The sequence below is a fragment of the Puntigrus tetrazona genome, chromosome 4 (genome assembly GCF_018831695.1).
Source record: "Puntigrus tetrazona isolate hp1 chromosome 4, ASM1883169v1, whole genome shotgun sequence".
NCBI lineage: Eukaryota > Metazoa > Chordata > Actinopteri > Cypriniformes > Cyprinidae > Puntigrus > Puntigrus tetrazona.
This window is the reverse complement of record NC_056702.1, coordinates 15,555,050-15,582,307: the sequence shown is the minus strand read 5'-3', so window position 1 is coordinate 15,582,307 and position 27,258 is coordinate 15,555,050. Positions and strand designations below refer to the sequence as shown.

The window sequence follows — 27,258 nt, the reverse complement described above, 5'->3', positions numbered from 1 at the left end:
ACTCAACACATAAGAATTTACCATTTGCACATACAGCAGTTTGTTAATACATAACTTTTAAATGACGTAAAACGTCCTTTTATATAAATGTGAACATTTATTAATGAAGACAACAGGTTAGGTAAAAATATAATTGAATATACAACACAGTCTTACGACTACTTTGTACATATTTTATGACATGGCTGTTTTGTTCAAACTCACTCATACAATTTGTCTAAACCCCAATGACAGGTAGGTCGCTCCATATTAAACGTTATTTACAAATAAATAACAAAACTTATTGTGATTATTGGACGGTAGGTACAACTACAAATAACATTTAGTGAAGCTTCGTTTACTCATCAACTGAAAACAGTATAGACTAGCATCTTGGTTAACCAAAATGAAGATCGATTAAAATCAAGAAAACAATATTGTCGTTTGCAGTATTGTCAAAATTGGGATTTGCGGCCAAGTGTTTTGCTTGACAAAATTTCAGTACCTTTTTTGTAATCACGTGGACCTGCTTTTGACCTTGAAGCTTGGTGAGGAGCCCAGAGCCCATGTGTGTTTTCTGTGGATCGTGTGGCTCAACTGATGCTGTTGATATTGTAGTGTTTGTGAAATCCATGAAAACATGGCCTTTAGTATTCATAGTTTGATTCAGAAGGGCTTTCATCTATCTTGAGATTGTAGTATGCTGTGATTCCCACCAGGCTTCTTCTCTAGTTTGATGAACGTCATTGTAATCATAGTGTACATCAAAACATCTGTATTGAGGAGCGTCGAAGACCGTTTAAACGTTCACATTCATATACTAAGCAGAAACATTCTTGTCAAGGATATTTGAGCATTATGGGATGAAAGCACATTTTCAATGCTGCAGCCAAGCTTACTTGAGTATTCAAATGCTCAGCATGGTTTTCTACGGGTAATTGTACTCATAGAAAAGCTCAGTTGAGAGTAAATGAACAATAATGAAGGTTCATTTGTGGGGAAAACATGTAGCATTTTGGGTTTTTACTGCACAGAACAAAATGTTCAAAGAATTGATTTTATTCTAGTAAAGGAAAGGCTTGACTGCTGGTTCATATTTCACATTCTGTCACTAATATTCCTGGGAAGTCAAACTAATTATAATTCCAAGTAATGCAGCTTTACTGAACTCTCATGACTCCATTTATGCAGTTATTCATATGCAGGCGCTGCAAGATGTAAATGTAAATTAAAGATGTAAATTAAAGGGATAATATAAATATAATAAATTTAATAAATGTAATTATTATATTGCTTATTTCTTAAAAATTGTATTTCTCTTAGTTAAATAAAATGCTAAAGTGTTTAAATATTCAAGAAACATATACTGGCTGCATGTCTGAATACATAAATAATTAGAAGCAATAATGCAAATTCAATTATTATTTGTGTTGTTGGTTGTGACATCACTAAAACTAATAAATAAAATTTTTTATTGACTTCACTATAGGTTTTAAAGTGATGATGTGAGTGTGATAACAGAGTGATGTGTGCGAGTTTCTTATTTTTATATGAAGCACAGTTCCCTTAAAAAATTCTGGATTTATGCTAGATAAAGCTGTCTTGCTTTTATACAGAAACTGAAAGACGTTTAGTATGGTGGTAATTTTGGGTTTAATTCCTGCACAGGTCCTTTCCATAAACAGTAGTGGTACAGTGGTACATAAAAATTATGGCTTGGTTTTTTAAAGCTACGGCCTTGGTTTTAAAACAATAATATAATAATAATCAAGAAAAAAAGTATGGGAAATGTACATAAGGCTTATGCTACTTTAAAGCCAAGTCCTTTATTTTACATAGCACTTTACATTTTACAATACAGATTGCGTCAAAGCAGCTTTAAAGTGTAAAACAGCAAAATAGTTCAAGAAGACAATAGTAAACAATCAAAATGGCATTTGTTGCTTACATTTCCTGATGAAATAGATACAAATACAAAAACTAAAAGAAACAGCAACAACAACAAAAAAAATCCTTTGAATTTGGGAATAAATTAAGACTTTCATATTGATATTTGAGCATAATTAGTATTGTGACATATGTTAAAACAACCCTGTATTTGACCGAAAAATGTAGGTTAATGAACTAAATGAATAGGGTGTAAAATAGTACTTGGTACTCTGATTTTTTTAATAGGTTAGATTAAGTTCTATAGCTTAAAGTGTTACTCCACCCCTAAAATTAAAATTCTGTCATTACTCGCCCTCATGTCGTTCCAAACCTATAAGACCTTCATTCATCTTAAAATATTTTTGATGCGTTCTTAGAGCTCTCTGACCCTATAGCACCAATTTTATTTGCATACGTAAACAACATATGCTTACACATATGCTTATATACGCGGATACTCTGTTTAGGTTGTTTCTGCTTAGATCTGAACATTGACAACGTATGTTTACATATGTGATACTCTCCAAAATTGTGCTACAGGGTGGCTCGGAGGAGAGGAATTGTTGAATAAAGCGGTTATTTTTATTTGATTTGTGCACAGAATGTATTTTTGTAGCGTCATCGAATTACGGTTGATTATTGATTGATTATCGCATAGATTATTTTACAGATCTCCTTGCTATTTTTCTGAGTTTTGATTGTTAAGATACTTGCTGTCAGAGAGCTCTCAGAATGCATTAAAAATATCTTTCTAGATAGACTTCAGTGATATAAATATCATCTTTAGAGCACAAATGAAGGTTTTAGGGGTTTGGAGCCACACAAGGGTGAGTAATTAATAACAGAATTCTGGAGTGAACTATCCCTTTAAAGGATTATTTTTTGCACCTTGGCAGTGAATGAAACAGTCGTAAGCCTCCTGGTTTTCATCAGAAATATCTTAAATTGTATTTCAAAGATAAACAAAGCTTTTATGGGGTTTGGACATTGGAATGAGTGATTAATGGCACAATTTAGATTTTGGGGTGGAGTAACCCTTTAAGGTAAGCCCTGCCTGTGAAACTAGGCCTAAATGAAATAGACAAAATATAAAACAAACACAGGCAAAGGTGCAGTTTTAGAAATGTGGTCACAAGTCAAAGACAAATTAGATAGTTTTTTTTACAGTAACTGTGGTTGAATGTTACATAGTTTGAGAATAATTCAGAAAATTAAAATTGTACTTTTCTGTGCATTCAGTTCAAATGGTGTCAGCATCCTTGGTGTCACAATTCTCTTGAAATGTCCTGAAAATCATGTAGCAATTGCCATTCAAAATGTGTGTGACATGCATTATGTTTGTACTTATTTATACATTTAAAATAACTGTTTACTACATTGAATTAAATATATTAACTGATTATGATTGTTAGATTCAGTTGAGACAATGTTAATCGGTTATGTTGATCTGAACAGATGGTCAAATCTATCTATGTTTCTCTAAACAGAAATGGGACTTAAAATTCAAACGGCTTTCTAAAAAGTCACAGGAAACAAAAGAATGTTGCGAATGCGTTGCTGTTTCAGGGTTCATGACATTCTTATCCTAGTGTCGCTGGCATGCAGCAGCCGGAAGGTGGCATGCTTCATATTCGGCATGCACAGATAAAGCAGTAGAGCTATTAATAGCTTGAGGACAGTTTAAACACACACCGCCCTCCGGGAAAGAGTCGCTGGAGCGCTCGAGTGACTCACTGTAAATAAAGAGAGACTCACAAGCTCGCAAAGACACTTCACATCTCATGCCCGCAGATGCAACTTCACTTTATCACTTAAAACACCACATGCCCCTGCTCACGCTGGTTAAAGTGTGACTGTAGACATTTAACTAAGCGTAACATCTTCATTAAAGACGCGGAAATGTATTCATATCCTAATATGATGGCGGACATGCTGGAACTGATAGTCGGAACCGAAGTTCAAAACCTGCAATGTGATGCTAGCCCAAAATAAACCACTTTAAACTGCAACTGAAGGGCGATGTGATCGTTTTCATCGATCAGCGATCGGTGGATGTCAGTGTCTCGTGTGGACGGTTATTGGACTTCCTCTCAGATCCTCAGAGAATTCCCAGGAAGCTTTGGAATCTGTAAGGATTCTTTAAACTATGGTAATCTGACCATGTTAACTGCGGTAATCAATAGTGACATCAGTTCGGCCCATCAGATGCATTTTCCTTCCGAGTGGTCAGGTGACACCAGACCCACTCAGGGAACAGTAGCTGTAGAAGTGCTTTAAAGTAGTCATGGTGTTGCTTGTGTCTCGTAAAGCTCTAGGTTTACAGTCTGTCTTTGCAGGGTGGCAGTAAAACAGAGAAGGACAGATATAATTGAGGAAAGAGAGGCTGTCCTTGTGCTGTCACTCAAAGGCACGGGTGGAACAAAGAGCCGCCCACTGTAATGAATGAGACTTTGATTTGTTTTTTTCTGACAAGGTCACTGCGAGCGGGGGCTCATTTTGCCTGAACATGGACAAAAAGACATGCAGAAAAGATAACTCTTAAGCAGTCTCTCTTTTGCATGTGCATTCCAAATGCATGTGTTCCTGTCTTTATTCACGGTTTTGTAAGAACAACGTTGTAGTTCACCCCTAAAAAATGTAAATATATTGTAATATTATTTTGCAAGTCAAACTGCATACGTAACTACGCAGTAAATGCCAAAATCATGGTAACGTACACATTGCTTAAGTCTGTATCTTGTGTCTATATACATTTAAAAAAGTACTTTAGCGTTTTACTTTTTGTGAATGGTTCTTGCCCCACGTCCATTATTTGTGGATCTAAAAAGGCTAAAAAGCAAAAAAAATTCAACGTTCAAACTATAGCCCTATACCCAAGTACGGTAAAGTTACGTGATTGACAAGTAAATACAACAGACACATTAAAATAGGTTAATTATGAATAATTATAAACTAATAACACTACACCAAACCCAACATCTAGAGTAAGTACGTGTTAATTAATATCACTTAGTACTTATTTTATGTTACACTGTAATAACAGTACATGAAAATAAAGTGTGACTAAATCTCAAACTCTATTAAAACACTTATTTTTGTTATTCTTATGTTGCAGTCATTTCATATGCACACCACAGCTGTTAATTCAGGACACAAAAACTTCGTTAATAAGCTTTGTGATCATTTGGATTGATTTTTATTAGTTCTGTTGCCATTTTAGTATGTTGTATATTTTTGACTCTTTAAGGGCAGAGACATGCTTCTATTTTAGTATATAAAAGACTTTATTTTAAGGGCCTATTCCCATATTTTCTCATTGTTTATTAGTACCTGTATTACTGGCATATCTGTATGACTAGCATATCTACTTTGCTTATTATTAATAAACTGCAAATTAAGAGTTTCCTGGGGGAAATGTTGTAGTTAATAGTGAATAGGCTATGTGTTCTGTATTCTAAAGTGTTACCAAGACAAACTGAACACAGACACCGTAAGATTAAAGGGAATAATCCATATGGAGACTTAGAAAGCTTTGTCAGGCTGATGTGTTTCCTATGGATGTGCTTTGTACCTGTCACATCCTGATCTGGGATCCGTAAAAATTATTTAACATCATAACCTGAAAACAAAACAATCGAATAAAAGCTAAAGGAGTTATTAGAAAGATTAAATAACACGACAGTGCTTTTTAATATCTCATAAATGTTTTGAGGAGTAAAAAACAAGAGACAGTCAATAAGTCTCTACAGCATGATGTTCTTGAGGTGTTCAGAACGATGTGAGAAAACAAGATACATTTACCTAAGACAAAAGTGTTTTTTTTTAGTTAATGTTAACCACAAGTTGTGTTTGTTCACATTAATGCACTGTGAGCTAACATGAATAAACAATAAGCAACTGTATTTTAATAACTAAAGTTAACAAATTTTTAGTAATAAATACTCCTTATTGTTTGTTCATGTTAGTTAATACATGAACTAATATTGACAAATGACACCTTGTAAAGCGTTACCCCAAAATTTTACAACTTAAAAACTAACTAAAAATAGTTTAGCAAGTTTTATCATTTAAAAACAATACATCTAGCAGCAATATTTATACGCCGAACTTTAGACCTTTATGGAAAATGAGAAATAATGTTTAATTTGTGGTATGTAAATTTATACATGTAGTATTATTTTATATTGACACTTAACAGCGAAGAAACATGCTTGAATGATTTTTAATAACCATTATTAAAGGCAATCAGCTTAATTTGAATCAAACTGCAGACAAAGAGAAAACAACTGATGACGCAAAACTTAATCATTTTGTCTCTTTGTTTAGAACTATTTACTTTGTTCTTATTCCTAAAATAACAAAAAAAACTACATCAGATGAGAAATATATTTTATCTCATGTAATAAATACTATAAAATATTTTGTCGTTTCTCACGCTCCTCTCAGGAACACATCTTTGCTCCGTAAAAATTGTAATAAAAAAAGGCCCAGTTCTGACCTGTCAATATAAATTTAATATAGTAAAGTCACCTTCTATAGCGCTTTATACATTGCAGATTGTGTCAAAGCTGCTTCACGGAGATAAACAGGAAATAACAGAAACAACTGCGGAAGAGTTAAAAGACGTGTCATTATTTATAATAACCTTGAATCGGATGCAGATTTACAACTGTTTTTTCTATGTAGATGAAATTTTGCATCTGAGCGAGCTTTGGTGATATTAAGAAATGTGCTTTTTGCTTTCTATAAATGTGCATGAGAATGATCTTTTTTTTTTTTATAAAACGTGAAATTGTTCATAAAGCAGAAAGTGGTGTATCTAACCGTTTGATTTTCATGGTGAATACATCCCTTCAAATGCATCTGATGTGTTGTTAATTATTCATAAATAAAATCCAGTTATTATTTTTTTATGTCGATCAATTCAGAAATCATTACATTGGACCGTTTTACCCCCTCGCGTTGTAAAAGACAGTTTTCCTAGGAGAGAAATCCAATCAAGATTTCATGTACCCCTTCAGTGGAAATAAATGTTAGCAAACATCGTGGCACATTTTCATCTGGAAAATGACTCTGGAAATGATGCAAGCCGTTTATTATACAGCAAACAGAAGAGTCAAACTGAACTGAACTCGGGCCGTCGTGCTCCAGCACACACAATAAAAGAAACAAGATGTAGTTTCACTCCTCACATTCACACGCGGACGCCTGCGATAGTTCAGTAAAGATTGATTTCTCCAGCAGTCATAGAGGCTGCCGGAGCTCACATATGGCATTTCATTTGTGTGCGTGTAATGAAATAGTGATTCACTGTGAGATGAAGTGCCTTGTTGAATCTCACAGGCAGAATGCAGAAGCATAGGCAGCTGTCTGAATATTGATCTGCAGCTTTAAAGCAAGAAAATGATCATTTTCTAAATACAGTACAACACTGACTTTCATTGCGCCGAGAAGCTAAAGAGTGCTGCGCTTTCATCGGACGTGATGAAAGAAATTAGTTTTTGCTTTTTCAGATAATTGAAAGGGAGGCAGTTGAAAGACTTCGAATTTGATTTGTTTATTGAATATGTTGTGTTAAAGTGATAGTATAAACAAAAATATAGCTGTTTACTCACCCTCCACTTGTTTCTTTCTTCTGCTGAACACAGAAGTCACATGACAAGGTTTGTTTGTTGTTTATTAGATGAGACCAGTAGCTTCCACTATATATGAATTATTTTCGATCTCTGCAATCCTCCATGCGCACCATGTTATATGAATGGTTTGGTGCATTTTAAATGACTATTTTCGTCAAAAAAATCCACAGCTCTTTAATAAAAATGCACATTCATATGTGACATAGTCTAAAAGCATAACAAGTAGACTTTTAATAAAAAAAAAATCTAAATATATACTGTATATGTGTGTATTTTACAGTAACACAGTACACAAACATAAAAAATATAATCGTGATTAATCATTTAACAGCACAAAAAAAAATGTTAGAATTTTAGTAATTACAAAATGGAGAAACCATCTTGATTGAAAATGTATGAATTCTTATTTGTCATATTAACGGAACTTGTTAGATTGTAGTAGTGCTTCAGATGCTAAAAAAATATTAAAAATTAAAAACAAATGCTGAAAAGATGACACTAGTAGTCGCATATAAAACATGCCAGCTCTTATTAGCTATCTTAAAATTTAGTTGCCATTTTGAAACAGCTTCAATTTCACTAATACGTTTTGAACAGATATTCTTGCACACAAGCTGTTTTGTGTCGATAATGTATTTCTATGGTGTCAATTTACCTTCACCACAACATATAAATAGTTCGCTGGTTGTATTTTCTTTCCGAGTGGGTGGTTCTTGGTTAAAATAAGCTGTGGTGTGGACCAAAAGGCCCTGAGTAAAAATGAGAAGGCGTCTTAGAGCTGTTACTGAGGGGTTTGTGTCTTCTGATGTGCTGATTGATGTCCACACAGTCTTATCATCACAGAAAGTAGAGGATTGGCTCATGGCCTGTTGTTTGGCAGGAGGGTGCTGGTGTTGAGGCCAAATCACACAGCATGAGAGCGACCCGGATTATCCCATTCTCCAGTGGGATCACCATGTGAGGGGAGGAGGTGCTCAGGTCATTTGGATGGGACCTACTCTACATCTTCTACAGCTCTCTAGCTCTATAAAGCACGGACTTTGATCTTCTGCGGTTACCCAGCTCGCAATTGTCACAGAAACTATGATGTCTAAAAGGTTTGAGGAGATCAGATCGTTTTTAAGCACAGTGGGATATTGTTTGATTCTGACAGGAATTATAATGCTGGCAAAGAGAAGAGCGTTAAAATGACTCCCTTAAAGGTGTTTAATTTCTGAGAGAATTGTTTTTTCCTTTCTGTTCATCAGGAACGATGAAACTGGATGCTCACTGTTGACATGAGACACGTGGCTGATTTGTTTAGCCTGAGGCAAGAGTGGTCCGAGCGGTTCATTATAGCGCTGTGAAAGTCTTTAATGTGTGTATATGTCAGACCGTCAACCAATCCCTGTCAGCTCACTGCTGCTGAGCATGCTGGAAATAACCCTTGTATATGAAATGTCATACATAGTATATACATACATACATATCACGCTACTGTGAAAGAATATTGTCAGTTTTAGGTCAAGCATGGTAACTGTATTTAACGAATGGATTATGACACTTAACTGATCTCCTCCAGATTCGCCTTCAGGAGGTGATGTTGCTCATTTGACTAATAAAGTCCGCAAGAAGTCTGTTCGTTGAGCTGTTCTTAAAATAGTGCAATGGGCTCATTTTTAATATGTTGCAGTATAGCATGAAAATATCCTGCACTGGTTTGCAAACTCTCTCATATGATAAGTCTGATTCATTTGAGTAAAACAGTTTGTTTAGCCTTACATTAACAGGTTCCAAAAGTGTTTCACAGATAAATGATTTGCAGGCATGTTTGTGGCATTTAAATGTGTACACTTTATGACTCTCTTATTTGATTTATTTAATATATACATTTGATAGAAGTGTTTTTGTGTGGTGGTTGTATTGGTGGTAATTTAATTGACTAAGTTTCAAACACAACATTGTTCCACTGTTTTTGAGTTACAAAACACTTTTCGAAAGAATGTTCATAAGATAGCATCATTTGCTTGTCCATTTTATGGTGATGGATCTTGCATAAAACAGTTTTTACCTTCTTACCCTGTGTTCCTTGTGCTGTTGAGAGGGGTGGGGGTGGATTTGGTTCATATGGTGACCTTTGAAACAATCAGCGGTGTCTTAAGGTGAATGAGGCAGCAGTGAAGGGTTGTGTCCAGATGCCAGTTGTGAGGTTTCCTGTGGATTGCATTGATCCTCAGAAACAATAGAGCTCGCTGCATGCATTGTGAGGGAATGAATGAATAACATACAGATAATCGCACTATTCACACTACGTTGGTGAGCATTTGTGAGCATTTGAAATGACTTTTGATGCACCTGTGCTGTTTCTTTGTCATAAATAAGAGGACGATTCTGCAGCCTGTCCTTATTGGTGAATGTATAACTTTAGATCATAGAGCATTTCAAGCAGTAAAGAGAAACTCGATTCAAAACTGGTGACAAATTGTAAAACACTCTTTACAGTCTTCAAACTACTCATGCTAAAAGATCATCATTCATTTGCGATACTAAACCCAATATTGCATAGCTGAGATATGCATGATTATTGTAGATGGGCATGAATATATTGTGCAATATATTGCCCAGCCCTACCACTGAAACAGTGATTTTTACAGCACCCAATGGCAAAGAATGAATTTGCGTTTTCATTCAGACCAATGTGAAAAGATCAACAAGTGGGCAGGTAGTATGCCAATGCTTCATGTTGACATCAACACCAAAACTGTAATGCTAATTCCACTTTCTGAGAAAAGTTAACTGACTGTGTGATTTAAGAATAAATTGGCGTCAACACATATCAGAAGATAACAACTCCATTTATTATATTAACACATTTGACCACACACACACACACACACACAAAAAGAAAGTGAGCAAAAGAGAGCTTGAGAGTGTTTTTACATTGGCATTTGTTTAATGAGCGGTTTTGAGTGGATTTTGTAAAACAAATCAAGCATTTGGTTTAATTTCAGATCTACTGAACCACTCCATCCTGTCCCTTAAACTTCTTACACCTCATTCCTTCTAAACGTGTTTGCCAGTGTTTCCTTCAGTTTTGCAGCTTTGACTGTGACCGAAAAAAATCTTGAAGGTGTGTCGTAACGTAATGTGATTCTTCAGAGTCATAAACTGAATATACATTTATGAATATACGTGTCAGTCAGGGTTTATTGGCTGTAGGTGCACACATGCGAAGAACATATTGAAAATGCTCCTTTACAGATAGACAGCTCCTGAATATGAAAAGCTGAATATGAAAGACCTGTCTCTCCCTTTCTCATGCTCCCTTCCCCCTCACAGTCCTCAGAAAACCATAAAAGCGGTTCAGAAATGAGAACAGGATTGGAATATGAAATATTCAGAGCGCTTATAGTGTGAACTGTGCTGATCGGAGCAAAAGAGGGTTTGTGTGTGTGTGTAGAACGCTGACGACACTTTCTCATGCACCGTCAGATTGTATAATCCACACTGTCAAAAATCGATTTAGCCTTGTTTTCCAGTAAACTATTTAAGTGTCCTTAAAACGAGATACATTTACTGGAAGTTGAATTATGTAAGAGGCTATGATTTGGTATAAGAAAATGTATCCTAAAATGTATAAAATATTAATTAGTATCATGTTTTATAAGCTAAATGAATTTTGGTTGATTATTTTTTGCTAAAAGGTAGCGCTTATTTTACTAGAATTCCTACGAAACAAGATACGTTTCATTATTTAGCAAGGCTGTTGAATTAACTTGAAGATAAAATGCATAAAAATGCCAAAGATTTAACAAAAATTACTTCATATATGCTCTAAAATGAGTCCTGATATCTATGTTAATATCTTAGTTTCCAATTAAAATGGGAATTTATCTCGTTTTAGGGTTGTTTTTACTGGCAAATGACAAAAACACTGATTAAGAATTTTGTTTGCAGTGTGCTCGATTCTACACACACACACACACACACACACACACACACACGAAATTTAATGCTGCTCTACTTTTTGCTTTTAAAGACTGTTTGATCATCTGCTGTATTATTTCCCACGGTAAATGAGAGGAAATGGAAGAAGACTTTGAACAACAAATAAACACACTTGCATTAAAGTGCGCGCTTAAATCCGAGTCCCTGAACTTGAGCTGATGCAAGAGCACGAACGAGAATCAAAGCAGCCTCGCATTTTATATTTCATCTCTTCATTATGTACGAACTGCTGTGCGCCGGAAATTGGGCGAATACTTTGATTATTCGTGATAATTAGCATGTCTGTACACAACTGACACGAATAGTGCCGGTTCAAAAAGAAAACTCCGGTTAGATCTGCCATTAAAGTTTTAATCCGGTGCAGAGGTCTTAAGGTTATCAGTGATTTTGGGGTTAATGGCCTGCTGCTGTTTGTGTGTTTTGTGCGACAGAAGCTCGCTGTCAGAAGTTGTCCTGTGGGGACAGCCGCCAAACCCCTCGCCCTCATCAAGCCGCCCAGTCAGAGCATCGCCATCTCTGTGGTGCCAGCAAAGACTCCCGTTTCCATGGTGACGGCACACATTAATGGACAAAAGGCGTTGAGTTCTGAGACGCTCCAGACGTCCCCCATCAACCTCCAAACACCCGCCGGACAGCACATCAGCCGCTCACAGGTACATCTATATTACTCTATGCTAACATCAACCGGCCACAGTTACCAACAAATCCATCCTCGCATATACAGTACAGTGTTCTGAAATACTTTAGCATTAAACATGAACAGATCCTCCACCATGATCTGCCTGGAAGTACTGCCCCTTGCGTAAAGTGTGCACTTAAGATTAGATGACATGTGGAATTTGACGCAGCTAAAAGTTGAGCTATGACTTTTCAAAATTTGGTCATTTATGTCCACAAACTAGGGCTATATATTATTAATAATGATACTTTACAGAAAACTTGCAACCTGCAGTTTTCCGTAAAATCTGTCAACATGGAGGGGACTATAACTGTAAACTACAAGAAAGGCCCCCGAAGCCTCTGTATGATTTTGCCCACTTCCAGTTGTTCAAAAAACAGCATTTCGGTCCGTCAAAAGATGACTGACAATTAGCATACACTTTGGATTGACTTTGCTGTTTTGTGTTGGGCACGATCTCCCTGCACATCCATGCAGCTTAGTATGGATGAGAGCAGGGGGAGCCGCAATAACCCCCAAGGAAACAACAAAATGCATCGCAGATATTGTTAAAATGCATCACTTTTATAATACACGTTTGAATCAGTCTGATTCAAGGAGAACCAGAAGGCTGGATCTTGACTGACAGAGGAGGAGGATTTGGGGATGGAGGAGGGTAATTAGCTATTGAGCAGCTACTGATAATACTGACGGACCTTATATAGATGTATGGATGCTTAGATAGGTGTCATATTCCTATAGGTAGATGGAAGTCAGCTGATGTGGACTTGACTAACGTGACCTACCAGAACTAACTGGATGTTGTTGTCAAGGAATCATATTATGTTTGCATAACTCTTTCTCTCAAAAATGATGCTATAGCCCCTACTCTGAAATGTGCGTTCCCGGGTGGAATGCCTTTATTTTTACAGTACCGGTTTCAACCCCTAGTTGTCAATCTTACATACTGCAACATTAACAGAAGAAATGTGGAAGAATATGGACACTGCTCTCCGGATTACATAATTCAATGTAGAATTAATCTAAATGATATTAAAAACAAGTCAGCATCCACTTTTGTCTCTCTCGGAATACTCTTCTTCAGGGTTTGTTTACACTGGTTTTTGAAACAGCACCACCACTCTCGCATTTTTGTACAACAGCAACATGATCTTAGCTTAATCTAATCGGACGGCCCATTTCATTGCAGAGCCACAGTGAAAAAATTGTCACACTGGGCAAAAAGATTTATGAACAAGATTTTTGTCATTGTGTCGATGCAAAAAAATCATTGCTATTTGAATTTTTGCATTCAGTGTTATAAGGTTTTGTTAAAAAATACAATATTATAACTATACAACAACAATTTCTTTCTTTTTGTCAGGAGGTCAGACATCCGTATCTTAAATATGAAATGTGAGCCTTATACATCTTCTGAGAAAAAACTCATTTTTTCATTTACTAAATGTCCCTTTTCATCCAAAAGTGTGGCCTTTTGGGTTTCAGTTTACTTCAAATTTCTTTTGGTGAGAAATGTATATTTCCTATTATTACTCAAAATAAGTTGAGTCAATGTAAGCATTACTGAGTGATAAACACACGTAATATTTTATTCATACCGGAAGCTGGAGATCCCTAACATGGATGAAGACATCGATCAATTGCTGTAGCTAAAGTAAAAGTAAAGAGAAACGCTTTTTGAATAAACATAAAAACAATAAAAACACAGTCTTGACAATACTTAATGCATAACGGGTTAATAAACAGTTTTTATAAGTTTAGGAAGATGTTTGGCGTGTGTTGTTTAAAATTGCAGCCTTTGTGGACCCGAAGGTATGACTTTATTATGGAGTATTGTTTTTCACTCACTCTTTTTCTCAGCTAGCAAAACATTTAACATAAGTTTGTCCACAAACTGCTAGAAAAACTAATAAATCTGTATTTTTTTGTTATTTGCTCAGAGATCAGGCAACACCGTACACACTCAAAGTGCAGATTTGCAACGCATTGTCCTTTTGCTCCTCACTTTTCTGAAATCGGCCAACCGAAGAACATAATCTGTTCACGAACTTCTGTAAACAAAATGTTATTTCCATTGTTTCAGTGAACAGATACACTAGTTCTGACCTATTTTACGGTCACCCGTAGCCTCGTTGTTTATATCAGATGAAAAATATTGTCTGCTCTGCTTGGAGTATGTCCTGGTGCAGGTCTTCATAAATAATAGCAAAGACCTTCCCGACAGAAAAGACTCTTTATTCGCATGAGTAGTCACCCCCACCACTGCTTCTTTCACTCTTCCTCCCCCTACTCTCTCCCTTCCCCCTCCTTCACGCTGGAACGCTGGGATTGTTTTACTGCCTTTTATGGCTGTATTGTTTGGGAGAGTGAAGCTGTTTTCAGCTTTCCCAGCTGCCCACTGATTCAAACCCTAAAACACCCATCGGACTGGAGGAGGAGAACCAATCACAGCTTTTTGTTTTGTTGAATACAGGAGGGGGGGAGACATCTCAGACCACCTGGCCAGTCATTTGGAGCTGGATAATAAGTGGATTGTGGTCCGGTGTGGATGCGTATGCTATAAGCATCGTTTAAGCACGCACGTACCATATGAAGCAACAAAAACAAGAAGGATAAAACATCCATGAGTTGTAGTTGATGGGGATTTTTAAAGTTTGGTTGTAAGAATTTACCAAAGTTTATATGATTGGACTTGCACATCACCAGTGGACAGCAAAGGTTAGGACTTGTTTTCACGTCCACTCTTGACACGTATTATAATTTGCTGTAGCACAATTGTCAAGACTTTTGAGTGACGAGTTTTTGAGGATGAAGTACATTAAACAAGCATACAGTAAATGTAAAACAATTTGATAAAGAATAAATTTTTTTACTGAACCGCAAAGTAAAAGCACGCAGGCCAGTGCAAAAAAAGTTTCATTATCACTGTAATATTTTTGTAAATGTTCAAATAATAGCTTGTCAAAAATTTGATGCAAAGCATTTAGTCAAATGCCAATGTTTGAACGTTAGATCTAGAATAATAGATTCAATTATGCACAGTTTGAAAGGATGAAACAAGTCAAAAATTATTTTTGTATCAACTATCAACGTTAATGGTTCAGTTCTGAGGGAAAGCAAGAATCCTGTACCTTGAATGCAACGTTAAATGCTTTGCGTGAGTATAAATTAAAAATACAAAGGAAATATTAACGGATTTCAAAACATTACACAGCATTTTTTATTTCAGAACAATTTGTAGCGTAGTGTAGTTTGAGTGTTTATTATTATGGTCTCTTTTCCCATCATTCGTCTGTAAAACAATGTTTGAATAGTATGTACGTGTATTATTAAATTAGAACTCAAATAATGCATGTCATAACTTGATTATTAGTTTCCATGCGCAAACGGCGCGAACGATATAAAAGGTGGCTTTAAGAGACAACGTGTGTTTCAACACAGGAAACACAAAAGAGGAATATTAGGCAACAGATTGAGCTCAGAGATTGGGTTCATTATTTACAGAGTCCATAAAAATGGAGTCCAGCAGCACATCTTTCAGAAAGGTCGTTCTTCTGTCTGCTTATTTACAACCTCCCCCCTGACTGTTCCTCTGCAGATGTCTTTACTTCTGTTAGGCAGGAGTCAGAAGTATTTTTCTGCCGTTTCCCAGCGATGCCAGCGCCAAACAAAAGAGACTTATTTCGAGTGAAAATTCTTGATGTCGGTTTCCAGGTATCAGCTGAATGGATTTAATTACCTTTGTTGAAACATACTTGTTTGTGTCCATGTGTGTGCATGTACGTTAGGTGCTTTTAAAGTCTGCTAAGACGGAGTTACATCCCTTCCTGTTCTCATTTTTATTATTCCGGTCAATATTTGTGAGCACTCATATAAGTATGAATCACTTCCCCGGTTTTACGTGCTTTTGCTTACTGAAAACATGTTAATGTTAATGTTTATCATTATCTTCAAGGTAAAGAGTATCGTGTACAAATCTAATTATTAATTCATCTAAGCATAAATATTTGGTAAGCTGCAACATGACAATTTACAACATGAACTAACTTGACTTTAGCGTGTAAGAAAAAGTTAAATAATAAATAATTGACCTTGATGCAAAGTGTTAACCTAGCTATCAATATTTCACACTTTCTAGCCTCAACTGTTATAAATCAGTTTACAAAACCTTCACCAAAATCTTTAGGATTATTTAAAAATAACTGTTTATTCTAAACTCTTCAGGTCCTGTACTCTACCCTTTATGTTTTTTATATAATGTAATGTATACAAGGTTTTCTTTTTGTAATTTTATATATTAATTATATTTTGGTAACACTACTTTAGGGTCTAGATGTTTCTTAACATGCATATTACTAGAATATTAGCATTTTATTAGTAGTAATTAAGCACATTTTAATGCCTTATTCTACAATACCTTATTCTACATCCCTAATTTCAACTACCTTACTAACTATTAATAAGCAGCAAATAAGGAATTTATTGGAAAGGTTGTAGTTAACAGTGAACAAGTGTTCCTTATTCTCTTATGTCTATTTTTAATCTCCATTTTAAAATAATTAATAGGTCGGTTCATAGCATTCAAATAAAAAAATATTAAAATAACCATGCGAAGTTTTGCGTTTCACCGCACAGCCTTCCGGTTGTTTTGTTTTTATGTAAAAAGTCCTAGACAGCAGCCTCTAACCATTTTGCAACATCTCGCTCATCTCATGAATACAAAAAAGGTGCCTAAAATCACCTTCGACGGTGTCAAATTAGAAGTTAAAATTTATAACCTGTGTCAGAAGTGAGCAGTTAGTAAATGTTTTGACATGATCTGCAGATTTGACACTTCCAGTGTAGACCATCGGTTCTATCTAGCGTAGCCTTCCAGACGAGCCAACTAAATGGAGATGGGCTTTATGCCGATGTTTATGCCCCGCTGATAAGTCAGCATTGGGGTGCTGTGCTGCAAACAGCCACACTAGCACACGCCAGTCCAAAAAGCATCACTAATAACTCCCACACGCCAGTGACATGGCAAGTGTCAAGCGTTAATTGAATTGCACAGTGTCTACATGTGTGGAGAGAAAAGCACAGTGCTGTTCTACGGCGCATTTCACTGCTTAATTTCGTTTCCAAAAGATGAATACGGTCATGGTTCAGCTAACACAATAAAGTTCCGTTTTTGTTCATTCAATAATGTGAAATAAGAGATGTCGGTTAAATGTTAGCTTTTTAAGATCGGCCGTTCATCTCCATAGTTGAAGTCAGCTGTCCTTAAAGAGCTTATTTAAATCTGGGTGGAAAAAGATATATAATGTATATGCTTTGGGTCCGACTGTATCGAGATAAACATCGCTGTAGTTTTCCTTCGCTGTCTGTAAAACACTTATCTGTAAGTGTCATTTCCTCTTAGGCCAAACCACTGAAATGTAGCGTTTTAACTGCTCACAGCGCCCCCGTGTGGGGTTTGCTGGTATTGGACTAGTGAGAGAGAATGTACAATGTGACATTGATATCGTAAGAACTTATTTTAGTTTCGCTTGCACAGTTTTTTTGGTTACTTCTTTATATGTTTCTTGTAACGTGAGGAAAATAGTGAACAAATATTCTATCACAGAACTCGTTTCTGTATATATTTCACCACCTGAACTAGGAAAAACGTGCATACATAGCAATATATTAGTAAATGAACCTTAAATTTGTAGTTATTTTACTGGAAAACAAGCAAAATACTTAAATTCTTAGTAAAAGGGTTTTGGTTTTCATCACGTTAAGATATATAAGGCCATACAGAATATGTGATACAGTATTATAAAAATGTGGATGTATTGTTTAAACCGCTGTAAGACATATGACGACTCGCACTTGTGCCATTCCAAACCTAAATGACTTTATTTCTTTTGTGGACCACAAAAATAGGCTATTGCGTTTGAAATGTTCTGGTAAACAGCTAAAAATAACTCTTTCAGTATACTGTTTCAAAGCATAATGGGGCTTTAGACCAGAATAATCTTTCTAGTTCATAAACTCCTGCTGGAAACGTTTCAGTCTTGTTTCTCTCTGTCATCGTTTGAGGAGTCTTTTACACCCATTTCACTCCTACACAGGTCTAATCAGGCCTCCGATTCCTCAAACGGTCCGTGACGTTCCAGGAAAGAGCAGAATTGTTAGCGTTCACCTGACATTTCTTTCTTATGGCAGCAGCAGGGGCTGATGGGTAATTCACTGCAGGCCTGCTGTTTAATTCAGTACTTTCACAAAATACAAGCTGAATGCCGCAGCTCAAGGTTACTGCCGTCTCTCTCTCTCTCTCTCTGCTGGGATTCAGCAATTACTAAAATCACAGCCCTGACGGAGCAAGACATTTCATCCGGACCGTTGTCATGGGAACAGGCCGCAGGCTGCCCCACCTCCTCATGTCGGTTCGCTACTGCACAATAGACTGAGATGAGTGACTGAGAGGGATTTTAAAGCAGTACGTCTCAAACTCTTGTCTTGTATTCTTCTGGTTATATAAGACCCTTCTGACAGCAGGACATGAAGTGCAAAATCAGTACTCACTGTGGTCATGGATGACATTACAGCGAACTAAAGCTTTAGTAGCAAATTTAATACTTGGAGTATGTTTATAATACTAATATATATATATATATATATATATATATATATATATATATATATATATATATATATATATATACACATACACACAATATATATATAATTTATATATAAATATATTTTAAAACACTTTTTAATACATTTTTATCCATGTGTGCATAGAGTAATATGTCTGAATTAAGAATATTCAATAATATTCAAAAAGTACACAGATGACATAAAGTGAGCATCCAATCAGGGTCGCCAGGTTTTCACAACAAAACCCTCCCTATTGCTACTCAAAACTATCTCAAAACTAGCCTTTTGAGAGGGGTCCTCTGTAAAAACTGCTTTCCAGGGGGTAAAATTAACATTTTTGCAACATTCATTAAAATCAACCCATGGCAACAGTGTTAAAATAGGATCATCCTTATCGCCTTGTTAGTGGGGATTTTGGAGAGCATGTGCGAGCCATTTAGTTGTTTGGAAGGCACTTGGCAAAGGGAGCTTTTTTTATATAAAATGTTATATTTTTTTGTACGCCGTCCATCAACGAATCTGCTGATGCCGCGTTCATTGTCATAGGTACATCCCAGCTGAGGATGAGGGAATTTTATCTTTCACTTTGCCATGTGTCTGGAAAAAACAAAAGTCATCACCTGAATGACCGACTCAAAATGAGCCATGTAATGAGTCAATCCCAAGAGCATGTTTGTACCAGTTTTTGTTTCAATTCACAATTAAAAAGAAACTCTTCATGGAAACGAATCTGGCTCTTTCGTCCTGTTCACCTGAGTAGTAAATGAAGGATGCTTTGTCATCATTCTGCCCTTCTAACTTCTAACATCTGACATTCTTGCTATTACTGCCTCATCATATGTTTGGTTTGTGTCTGGCAGATGTTGGGAGCCCTCTCCGCGATCCCGATAAAGGTGCCTCACATCAGCTCTCTGCAGCGGCTGGCAGGACACTCACCCAGTGTGCTACCTCAGGTAAAAACACTCAAACCTGTATTTACGAATCCTTATTTTTTACAAATAATTTTCATAGAAGACTTACATAGTCCGCTGTGGAGCCCTGAGACTAATTTATTACACTACTTCCTTTTAAGAGTTAATTTTTTTTGAATTACTGAATAAGTTAATGAACTTAAAGTTGACTTATCATTCTTTTCATCAAAAAAGATTTGATTAAAATTTATGGTAGTCTATGTCTTAAATGAAAATAGGGGCATTCTTAAGGCATTATAATGAATAATATTATGGTTATTAATGGTTATAAATAGTTATTTATGAGTAACTTTATAATATATTGTATCATCTACTGAATATTCATAAGAACAGTGTGTTAATATGTGTAATATTTACTTATTTGTAGTTAGAGCTTTTAAGAATATGCTAACTTATGAGACACAATGAACATGATTACAATGGATTATATAGTATATAGTGGATTATATAGTATATACCTAAAAAAATGTATATTTACCATTTTTTTCTCAAACAGATCAGGTGAATGTATAATATCACACATTTGCTTTGAACATTTAAAAAGTTAACTTTGCAACTCCATAACATTTTTTTTATTTGAAAGTATTAGCTAGCTCACATTAGCTGTGTTAGCCTCACCGGAAACACAAGATGTTGTAAGGTACAGATCTTAAATAAACAATGTCACGGTACGATATAGTCCATTTATAAACAAAGACGTTTATAGTGGGTTATAATTAATCATACACTTAATCTTAAAATTACAAATACGTAATTATTGGTAATAGAGTTTTTTTTTAGCAAGCCAAACCTCATCCAAAATAACCTGCAACTAAGCAAATTGTGAATTAAAACCTGACAGAAACTTGACCTAATGGTTGTTTTAAGAGATCGAAATATTTGAAGCCAAATCCAAGAAACATCTGCTGCTTAGGGGAATAAACTTTGTGTTCTGTCATTTTAGGTCAGGCCAAAGACTCTCATTCCAGACAGCCTTCCCCACAGCCCATGCCGAGAGCAGCAGTCCGGTCAAACGCTGGCTGTGCCGCAGAGCATGGCTGTGGTCAGCCCAAAGAACCAAGGCGCATCTTTGCCAACTGCCAACAGCACCTTCAGTCATGAGAGACTGTCAAATGGGCAGGAAGAGAGTTCCTCTTTGCCCTCGTCTGCGCCGAGCACGTCCACGGCCTCCACGAGTCCAGGGGTGGCTTACGCCATCATCTCAGCAGCCTCGCCAGCAGCTCATGGGGTGTCAGGAGGAGTAACCGAGGCCATTAAGGTGCAACCGCTGATTTTCAGCCCTGACAGCAAGGTCAGAAGATCTTTCATCACCTACTTACCTAATAAACATGCTGCTCTGCATGCTGAATTAGTTTTCGACTCGCTTGATGCCATTTGTTTCATGCTGTGGTTATTATTATTTGTTCAATTGATTTAAGATTTTTAATGTGTGTATCCAGGTTATAATCATTCAGCCCCAGATTCCTAGTAACTCCACGAGTTCTACAGCCTCACAAACTAGCAGTCCTGTGAAGGAGCCAAGTCCCGACCCCTCAACCCCAGACAAAAAGGAGGAGGATCCAGAGGTACACTCACAACTATTTTTGGATATTAGACAGGAAGTGTAGTAACACTTGAACTTGTTGACTACTTGAGTCTAAACTGAGTACTACAGCACTGAATTAGGTAACACTTTGGTATAGGGCCCAATTGTAACTATTAACTAGTAGCTTATTAGCATACCTATTTTAAAATATTGTCTGTTTATTAGCATTTATGAAGCACATATTTTGCATGACCATATTTTCCCAATTCTACCCAACACCTATAACTACCTTACTAACTTTTACTAAGCAAAAGTTATAGTTAATGATTTATTAATAGCAAGAACTGGATTTTAAAATAAAGTGCGACCCTAAATTACTGTTTATCCAAACATTTCTTATCTTTTGGGGATGCTGGGGATGCCTCAATAGGGGCAAGTCTATAATAGCACCACAGTTAATGTATGTGGAATATACAGTTCAGGATATCTCATACTAATGGATCAAACAAAACTCTCTTGAATTCTGGATTCGCTTTTATCTGATTGAATGACTGATTCCTAAAAACTGATCTGAAATCCGAGAAATGGCATTTAGGCCAAATAACTGTTGTTAAATGTGTTTTCAAAGTAAATGAATTCTAAAGAGTTATGTTAACTTCAAAGGTATTTCAATATTTAATGCATTCACTATATTAACCTTCTTTTTTTTTTTTTTTACAGAAAGTTGCCTTCATGGTCGCACTAGGCCTAGTCACTACAGAACACTTGGAAGGTGAGTTGCATTCAGGGTTTAAAATGATCACTTGGCAACTTGCTATATCCAGTGGGGAAATCAGCCATGGTGGGAACACGCACATCAACTCAATAGCCGGTTTGGCAGGTTATGATTCATAAATTATGTCCTCTATTTAGGAGCCTCCAATATCAGCACAAAATTGAAGTATCGAACAAGATGCTGAATTAAAACATGAAGTAAACTTAATGTAATTAAAAGGTAGTTTATGAATTACCCATATACTTAAAAGCTATAAAATACTAGACATGTTCATTATTTACTTAGAAACTTGTGTGGGAAGAATATCTAATTTTCCAAGTTTTTTATGGTTTATTTCAGGTGTTTTTTGACTTTTTTTTTTGTTAGTGAAGGACAAACAAGACAATTAAGAGGGAAAGAAATAGAGGGGGTGAGATCTGGAAAGCTCCTAGTAGTTGTACTTGTGGTTGTATTCGTTAAAATAAAATTTTGATGATTGTTAATAGTTCTGACAGCACTGATCTCGGAAAAATAGTTACTGATCATAAAAAAAAATACATACATTATACGTTTTAGTGACTAAAATAACGTATTTGCCGCACAGGTGCGTGACTGAATCGTTTAAAATGAACAAAAAGTCGGGGTCTCAAGTTCCATCACAGATGGTGTTTTTATTTCCGTCAGAGATCCAGAGTAAACGGCAGGAGAGAAAAAGGCGAAGCACGGCTAACCCTGCGTACAGCGGGCTGTTTGAACCAGAGGTCTGTCAGCCATCACGGTTCCTTTTAAATAATGTTCTTTTCACGGCTGTGTTCATTTGAAAATGTTGCGCATCTTGCTTTTCAGCGCAAACGGCTTGCCTCCAATTACCTGAACAGTGCGATGTTTCTGTCGGCGAGAGGTAAAGTAGATTTCTACTTATGTCAACATAGTGGTGTTGAGCTTAAATAATAATGCATGACGTGCACAGAAACATGTTTGACTGGAGTAAATTAAACATGCACATCAATCGCTAGCGCTCATGTTTTTTAACAGTTCTTTAACCAGTGACAGCGATCAGGTTGACTAATAAAGCCAAATGCTAACTGCTTTAACCTGCTGATTACATGCCAACGTTGCTGCTTAGCTTTTTAACACAGTTTTATCAGTGTGACGGCTACTAACCTACTTATATGCTTTTACTCACACGCTAGACTCTGAGGAGCTCTGCTGGAAGGTACGACTTTATTATCACTCTGTGTTTGGATGTAAATAGTTATATATATATATATATATATATATATATATATATATATATATATATATATATATAGATAGATAGATAGATAGATAGATATATTCTGTCATAATTTATTCACCCTTTGCTATTCTAAACCTGTATGACGTTCTTTTGTGAGACACACATACAAAATGTACAGTTATAGTCCCATGTGAGTAAAATTACAAAATCCAGTTGTCGGCATATAATACTTAAAAGTAAAATTTAAATACAGTAGTAATTTATAATTGTAGTACTTTGCAGCTTTAGTCAGAAAGCTGTTTTTATTTTTGACATGTTGTTTTATTTAAATAAAAATTTTAAACCTTTCAAACTTTCTTTGTTCTGTTGTAAACAAACCCTGTGACACCCGTATGTTCCTGTGACAACGAACGCAGCATGGTGTGCATCAGCAGATGTCACTGTTGTAATGTCATAAATATCTTTTTTATTGTTGGTAGTATAACTGTTTCAAATATACTTTTTTTTTAAATATGCTAATATAGAAAAACTAAAATGACAAAGATAAGTGAAGATAATGAGGAAATTATATTGCTTCCTTTGACAAGTGCATGCAAATGACTCAATGGCAATGGATGCACTAACAAAGGGATAAGGATGATTGCTTTGATTTAGAAAATGACCATGAACTGATACACAAATACATGACAACCATAGACAACCATAGCCCATTATAAATTACCGAACAACTAAAACGATCTTCATAATTAAATTTTTTTTTACATATGCAAAACCAGTATATTATTGAAATGGCATTATTGTGTCTGTGCAGTTTCACGTGACCAGCCTGATGCATTGCTATGGAAATAGTAAAGTGATGTGTTCTAAAATAAGTAAAGTATTCCCAAAGTGCGCTCAGAATAATTAAAATGTGAATTATTAAAATGTTGGTTACTCTGTATTTTTTACAGTGTAATTATGCATTTATGTACTGAGTAATATTAATTAACTGCATGCACTTACTAGATGTTTAGAGTCGTTTGTGTTAGAGTTACTTTTATGTAATTATGCATAATTTATTGTTGTTATGATAATGAGTACATACAGCAGATATAACAAGGACACCTTAAAATAAAGTGTTACCTAATCTTTTCTACAGAAGGTTAATAGTTATGCTTAAACACTATTGGAAGTGTATATGCAGAATTACTGAAAGACTTATACGCTGTGTTTCTTTAAATGTATGTGTGTGTGTGTGTGTGACACAGGAGGAGATGCAGCATGATGAGCACTGTGCAGTGTGTAAACAGGAAGGAGATCTTCAGCCGTGCCACACTTGCACCCGCTCCTACCACCCTGACTGTCTGCATCCACCTCTCAAAACTGCCACCAGGGGCATATGGATGTGCCCCAAGTGCCAGAAGAAAGTACGATTCTCTTTGCTCTGAACACAAACGTTATAAAAGTCCCAGCAGCACAATGATGTCTGTAGGACGTTTATTTGATGTTTTTTTTCATTTCATCTGGACAGCGTTCTGCATTGATATAACCAACGTTACTGTCTAATGCAGTTATCAAAGTGATAAATTGATCTTGATGTTGTTAGGAATAATTAGATGTTTTTAATAGAAAACACACATACAGCTGTTCTCTTTACATGATAACATAAAGTTAAACTGAAAAAATTGCCTTCTGTTACAAATACATAATTTAGGGGAAAAGCAGTTGTGAATAATTATATTCTTTACTCGTGACACTGGAGAACCAAATTCCATAATAATAAAAGCTACTTTTTATTTTTATATTTATTTATTAATCATCATTTTTACAATAAAGTTTTAAATGCTTTAGTTTTTATAGCATTATAATTATTATGGTGTTGTTTAGAAATTATTCTTTATTTCCTTTGTGAATTATTATTATTATTATTATTATTATTATTATTCATTTATTCATTAGAGATAACTAATATTTGCTTACACATAAGATGCACAATTATACACTGAAAAAATTAAAAGGGCAGTGCAATAGTGCACAGGTCTTTAGGATTTATTAACGTATAATGTATTTTTTATTAACTTTCTGCTTCTTTTTTGAAGGTTTTGAACAAAGAGAACTTGTCTTGGCCACAGAACTTCATCCAGTCGTATGTTACACATAAAACAGGTGAGCCGTCAAACACATCTAAATGCACTAGCGGTCCTCGGGACTTGATTCTCGGTGATGACGAATGTCACAACGATGACTTGTATGTTTGTACAGTGAGAGAGGAGGAGCGCTTGGGAAGCTAATGAGAAGAAACACCGAGCTGAAACTTGAGTGTGAACATCTGAGTGATGAGGACAAGAGACTCTGCGATTCTCTTTCGGTAAGAACTGCTAAGTAGGGCTGCTTTGAAAGTACCTTATGTTAATGTTGATTTTAACATACCCATATTGATTCTTAATTGTAAAAAGTATTTTTTTTTCGAAACTAGCATTCTTTGGCAGACAAGACAATTTTTGTGTGCACTGTATTTCAGATTTAGAACTGTTAAAGGAAAGGCTCAATAAACTATTACACTGATATAATACACTATATATAAATGATCTCTTTTCTTTGTGCTTTGAACTGCTCTCTGCGTGCGTCGTTTTAAGCACATCATTCGATTATTTCTTGTTTTGTCCTCTCTATCATATGTTGCATGCCTTTATTACTGTGTGATGCATAAAAAAATAAAAAATATTTTATGCCATATATTTATGCATAAATTAGTACTGATAAATAAGCACATGATTAAGTGCGATGAATACACATTATGTATTTAGAAAATATTTACACGGTTATACATATATGTATTCATATTCTTATATTTTAAAATATAAATATATAGATATATTTAATATATAAACATATTTTTCTTTAATATATACCTGAATGTGTTTGTTTTTATATATACATAATAAACACGCACACTTATAAAAAAATGATTAATTGTTTGACAGCACTGATATAAATCTATTTCCTTTTTTGTTCATGTATTTTACAATACACAGAGTTAAGATTTACTTTAATCTGTTCTATTTGTTAAAGTAGTTTCACTAAATATTTCGATTTTATAACATAATTGTGCATCCTATAAAGTATCTTTTTTCTGCTGATTTTATCCACTAACTTAATTATAATCTATGACAAAAATACTGTATTTTAATTTAATTTATTGCACCCTAATTTATTTAGAATACGTTATTACTTTAAGAACGTCTGATAACTGGATAGATGATATTGCCCTGTCATACAATTTTAAATCTGTGTTCAACAGAAATGCATTGAGCTGAAGGAGCGTCTTTTAGGTCAGCAGCGGGAGACTCAGACGTCCCTTGAGCGTCTCAAGACTCTGATCCGGCTCATCCAGCGTGACCAGATGATCCAAGTGACTATGACCGCCACCACCACCACCGGAGCATCGCTGCTCTCGCTGCCGTGGATCAAAGCCGCGGGCAGCAGCACCAGCGCCACAGCGCCCACAGCTGGCTCCTCCGCAGTACTGCACAAAACCACGCTCCAGCCGCAAGGCAACAACTGACCCCGAACCCACACAGAGACGCGCAGAACAGCTCTCTTCGTGAAGACACACGGACGGTAACATCCAACCAACGTGCATTTTCTTCTGGTAACGTCTTACCATAAAATATTGAAAAGTTCGAACGAAATTACGAGCGTCACTCAATTCATAAGTATTTTTTAAAGCCAACACACAGTGCTCACAATTTTTTTTATTCACTGTTTTTAATGCATTATTTTCTCGGCCTTAATGTATTTACGACTAGATTACGATGCTGTTGCAAATATATGAAATAAGTATTCTACATAGTTAGAAACGTTTCTTTTTTTATGCTTCGTTTTTTTTTACTGGGGTTCGATGTGTGTGTGTGCGTATTGGGGGTAAACGTTTGCATTTAGTTACTGAGAA

At 35.7% G+C, this 27,258-nt stretch overlaps 1 protein-coding gene across 1 annotated transcript in view; it reads left to right on the top strand.

Moving 5' to 3' along the window:
• Window positions 1–27,057, top strand: part of LOC122342488 (PHD finger protein 21B-like) — a 33,658-nt gene extending 6,601 nt beyond the window's left edge. The window contains 13 exon segments of the mRNA XM_043236319.1: window positions 11,963–12,184; window positions 19,698–19,790; window positions 20,752–21,099; window positions 21,248–21,373; window positions 22,054–22,105; window positions 22,772–22,848; window positions 22,934–22,988; window positions 23,281–23,303; window positions 24,575–24,733; window positions 25,406–25,472; window positions 25,569–25,585; window positions 25,588–25,674; window positions 26,608–27,057. Coding sequence (XP_043092254.1) covers window positions 11,963–12,184; window positions 19,698–19,790; window positions 20,752–21,099; window positions 21,248–21,373; window positions 22,054–22,105; window positions 22,772–22,848; window positions 22,934–22,988; window positions 23,281–23,303; window positions 24,575–24,733; window positions 25,406–25,472; window positions 25,569–25,585; window positions 25,588–25,674; window positions 26,608–26,871 — 1,590 coding nt within the window. The 3' untranslated portion in view covers window positions 26,872–27,057.
• Window positions 27,058–27,258: the final 201 nt, after the last annotated feature.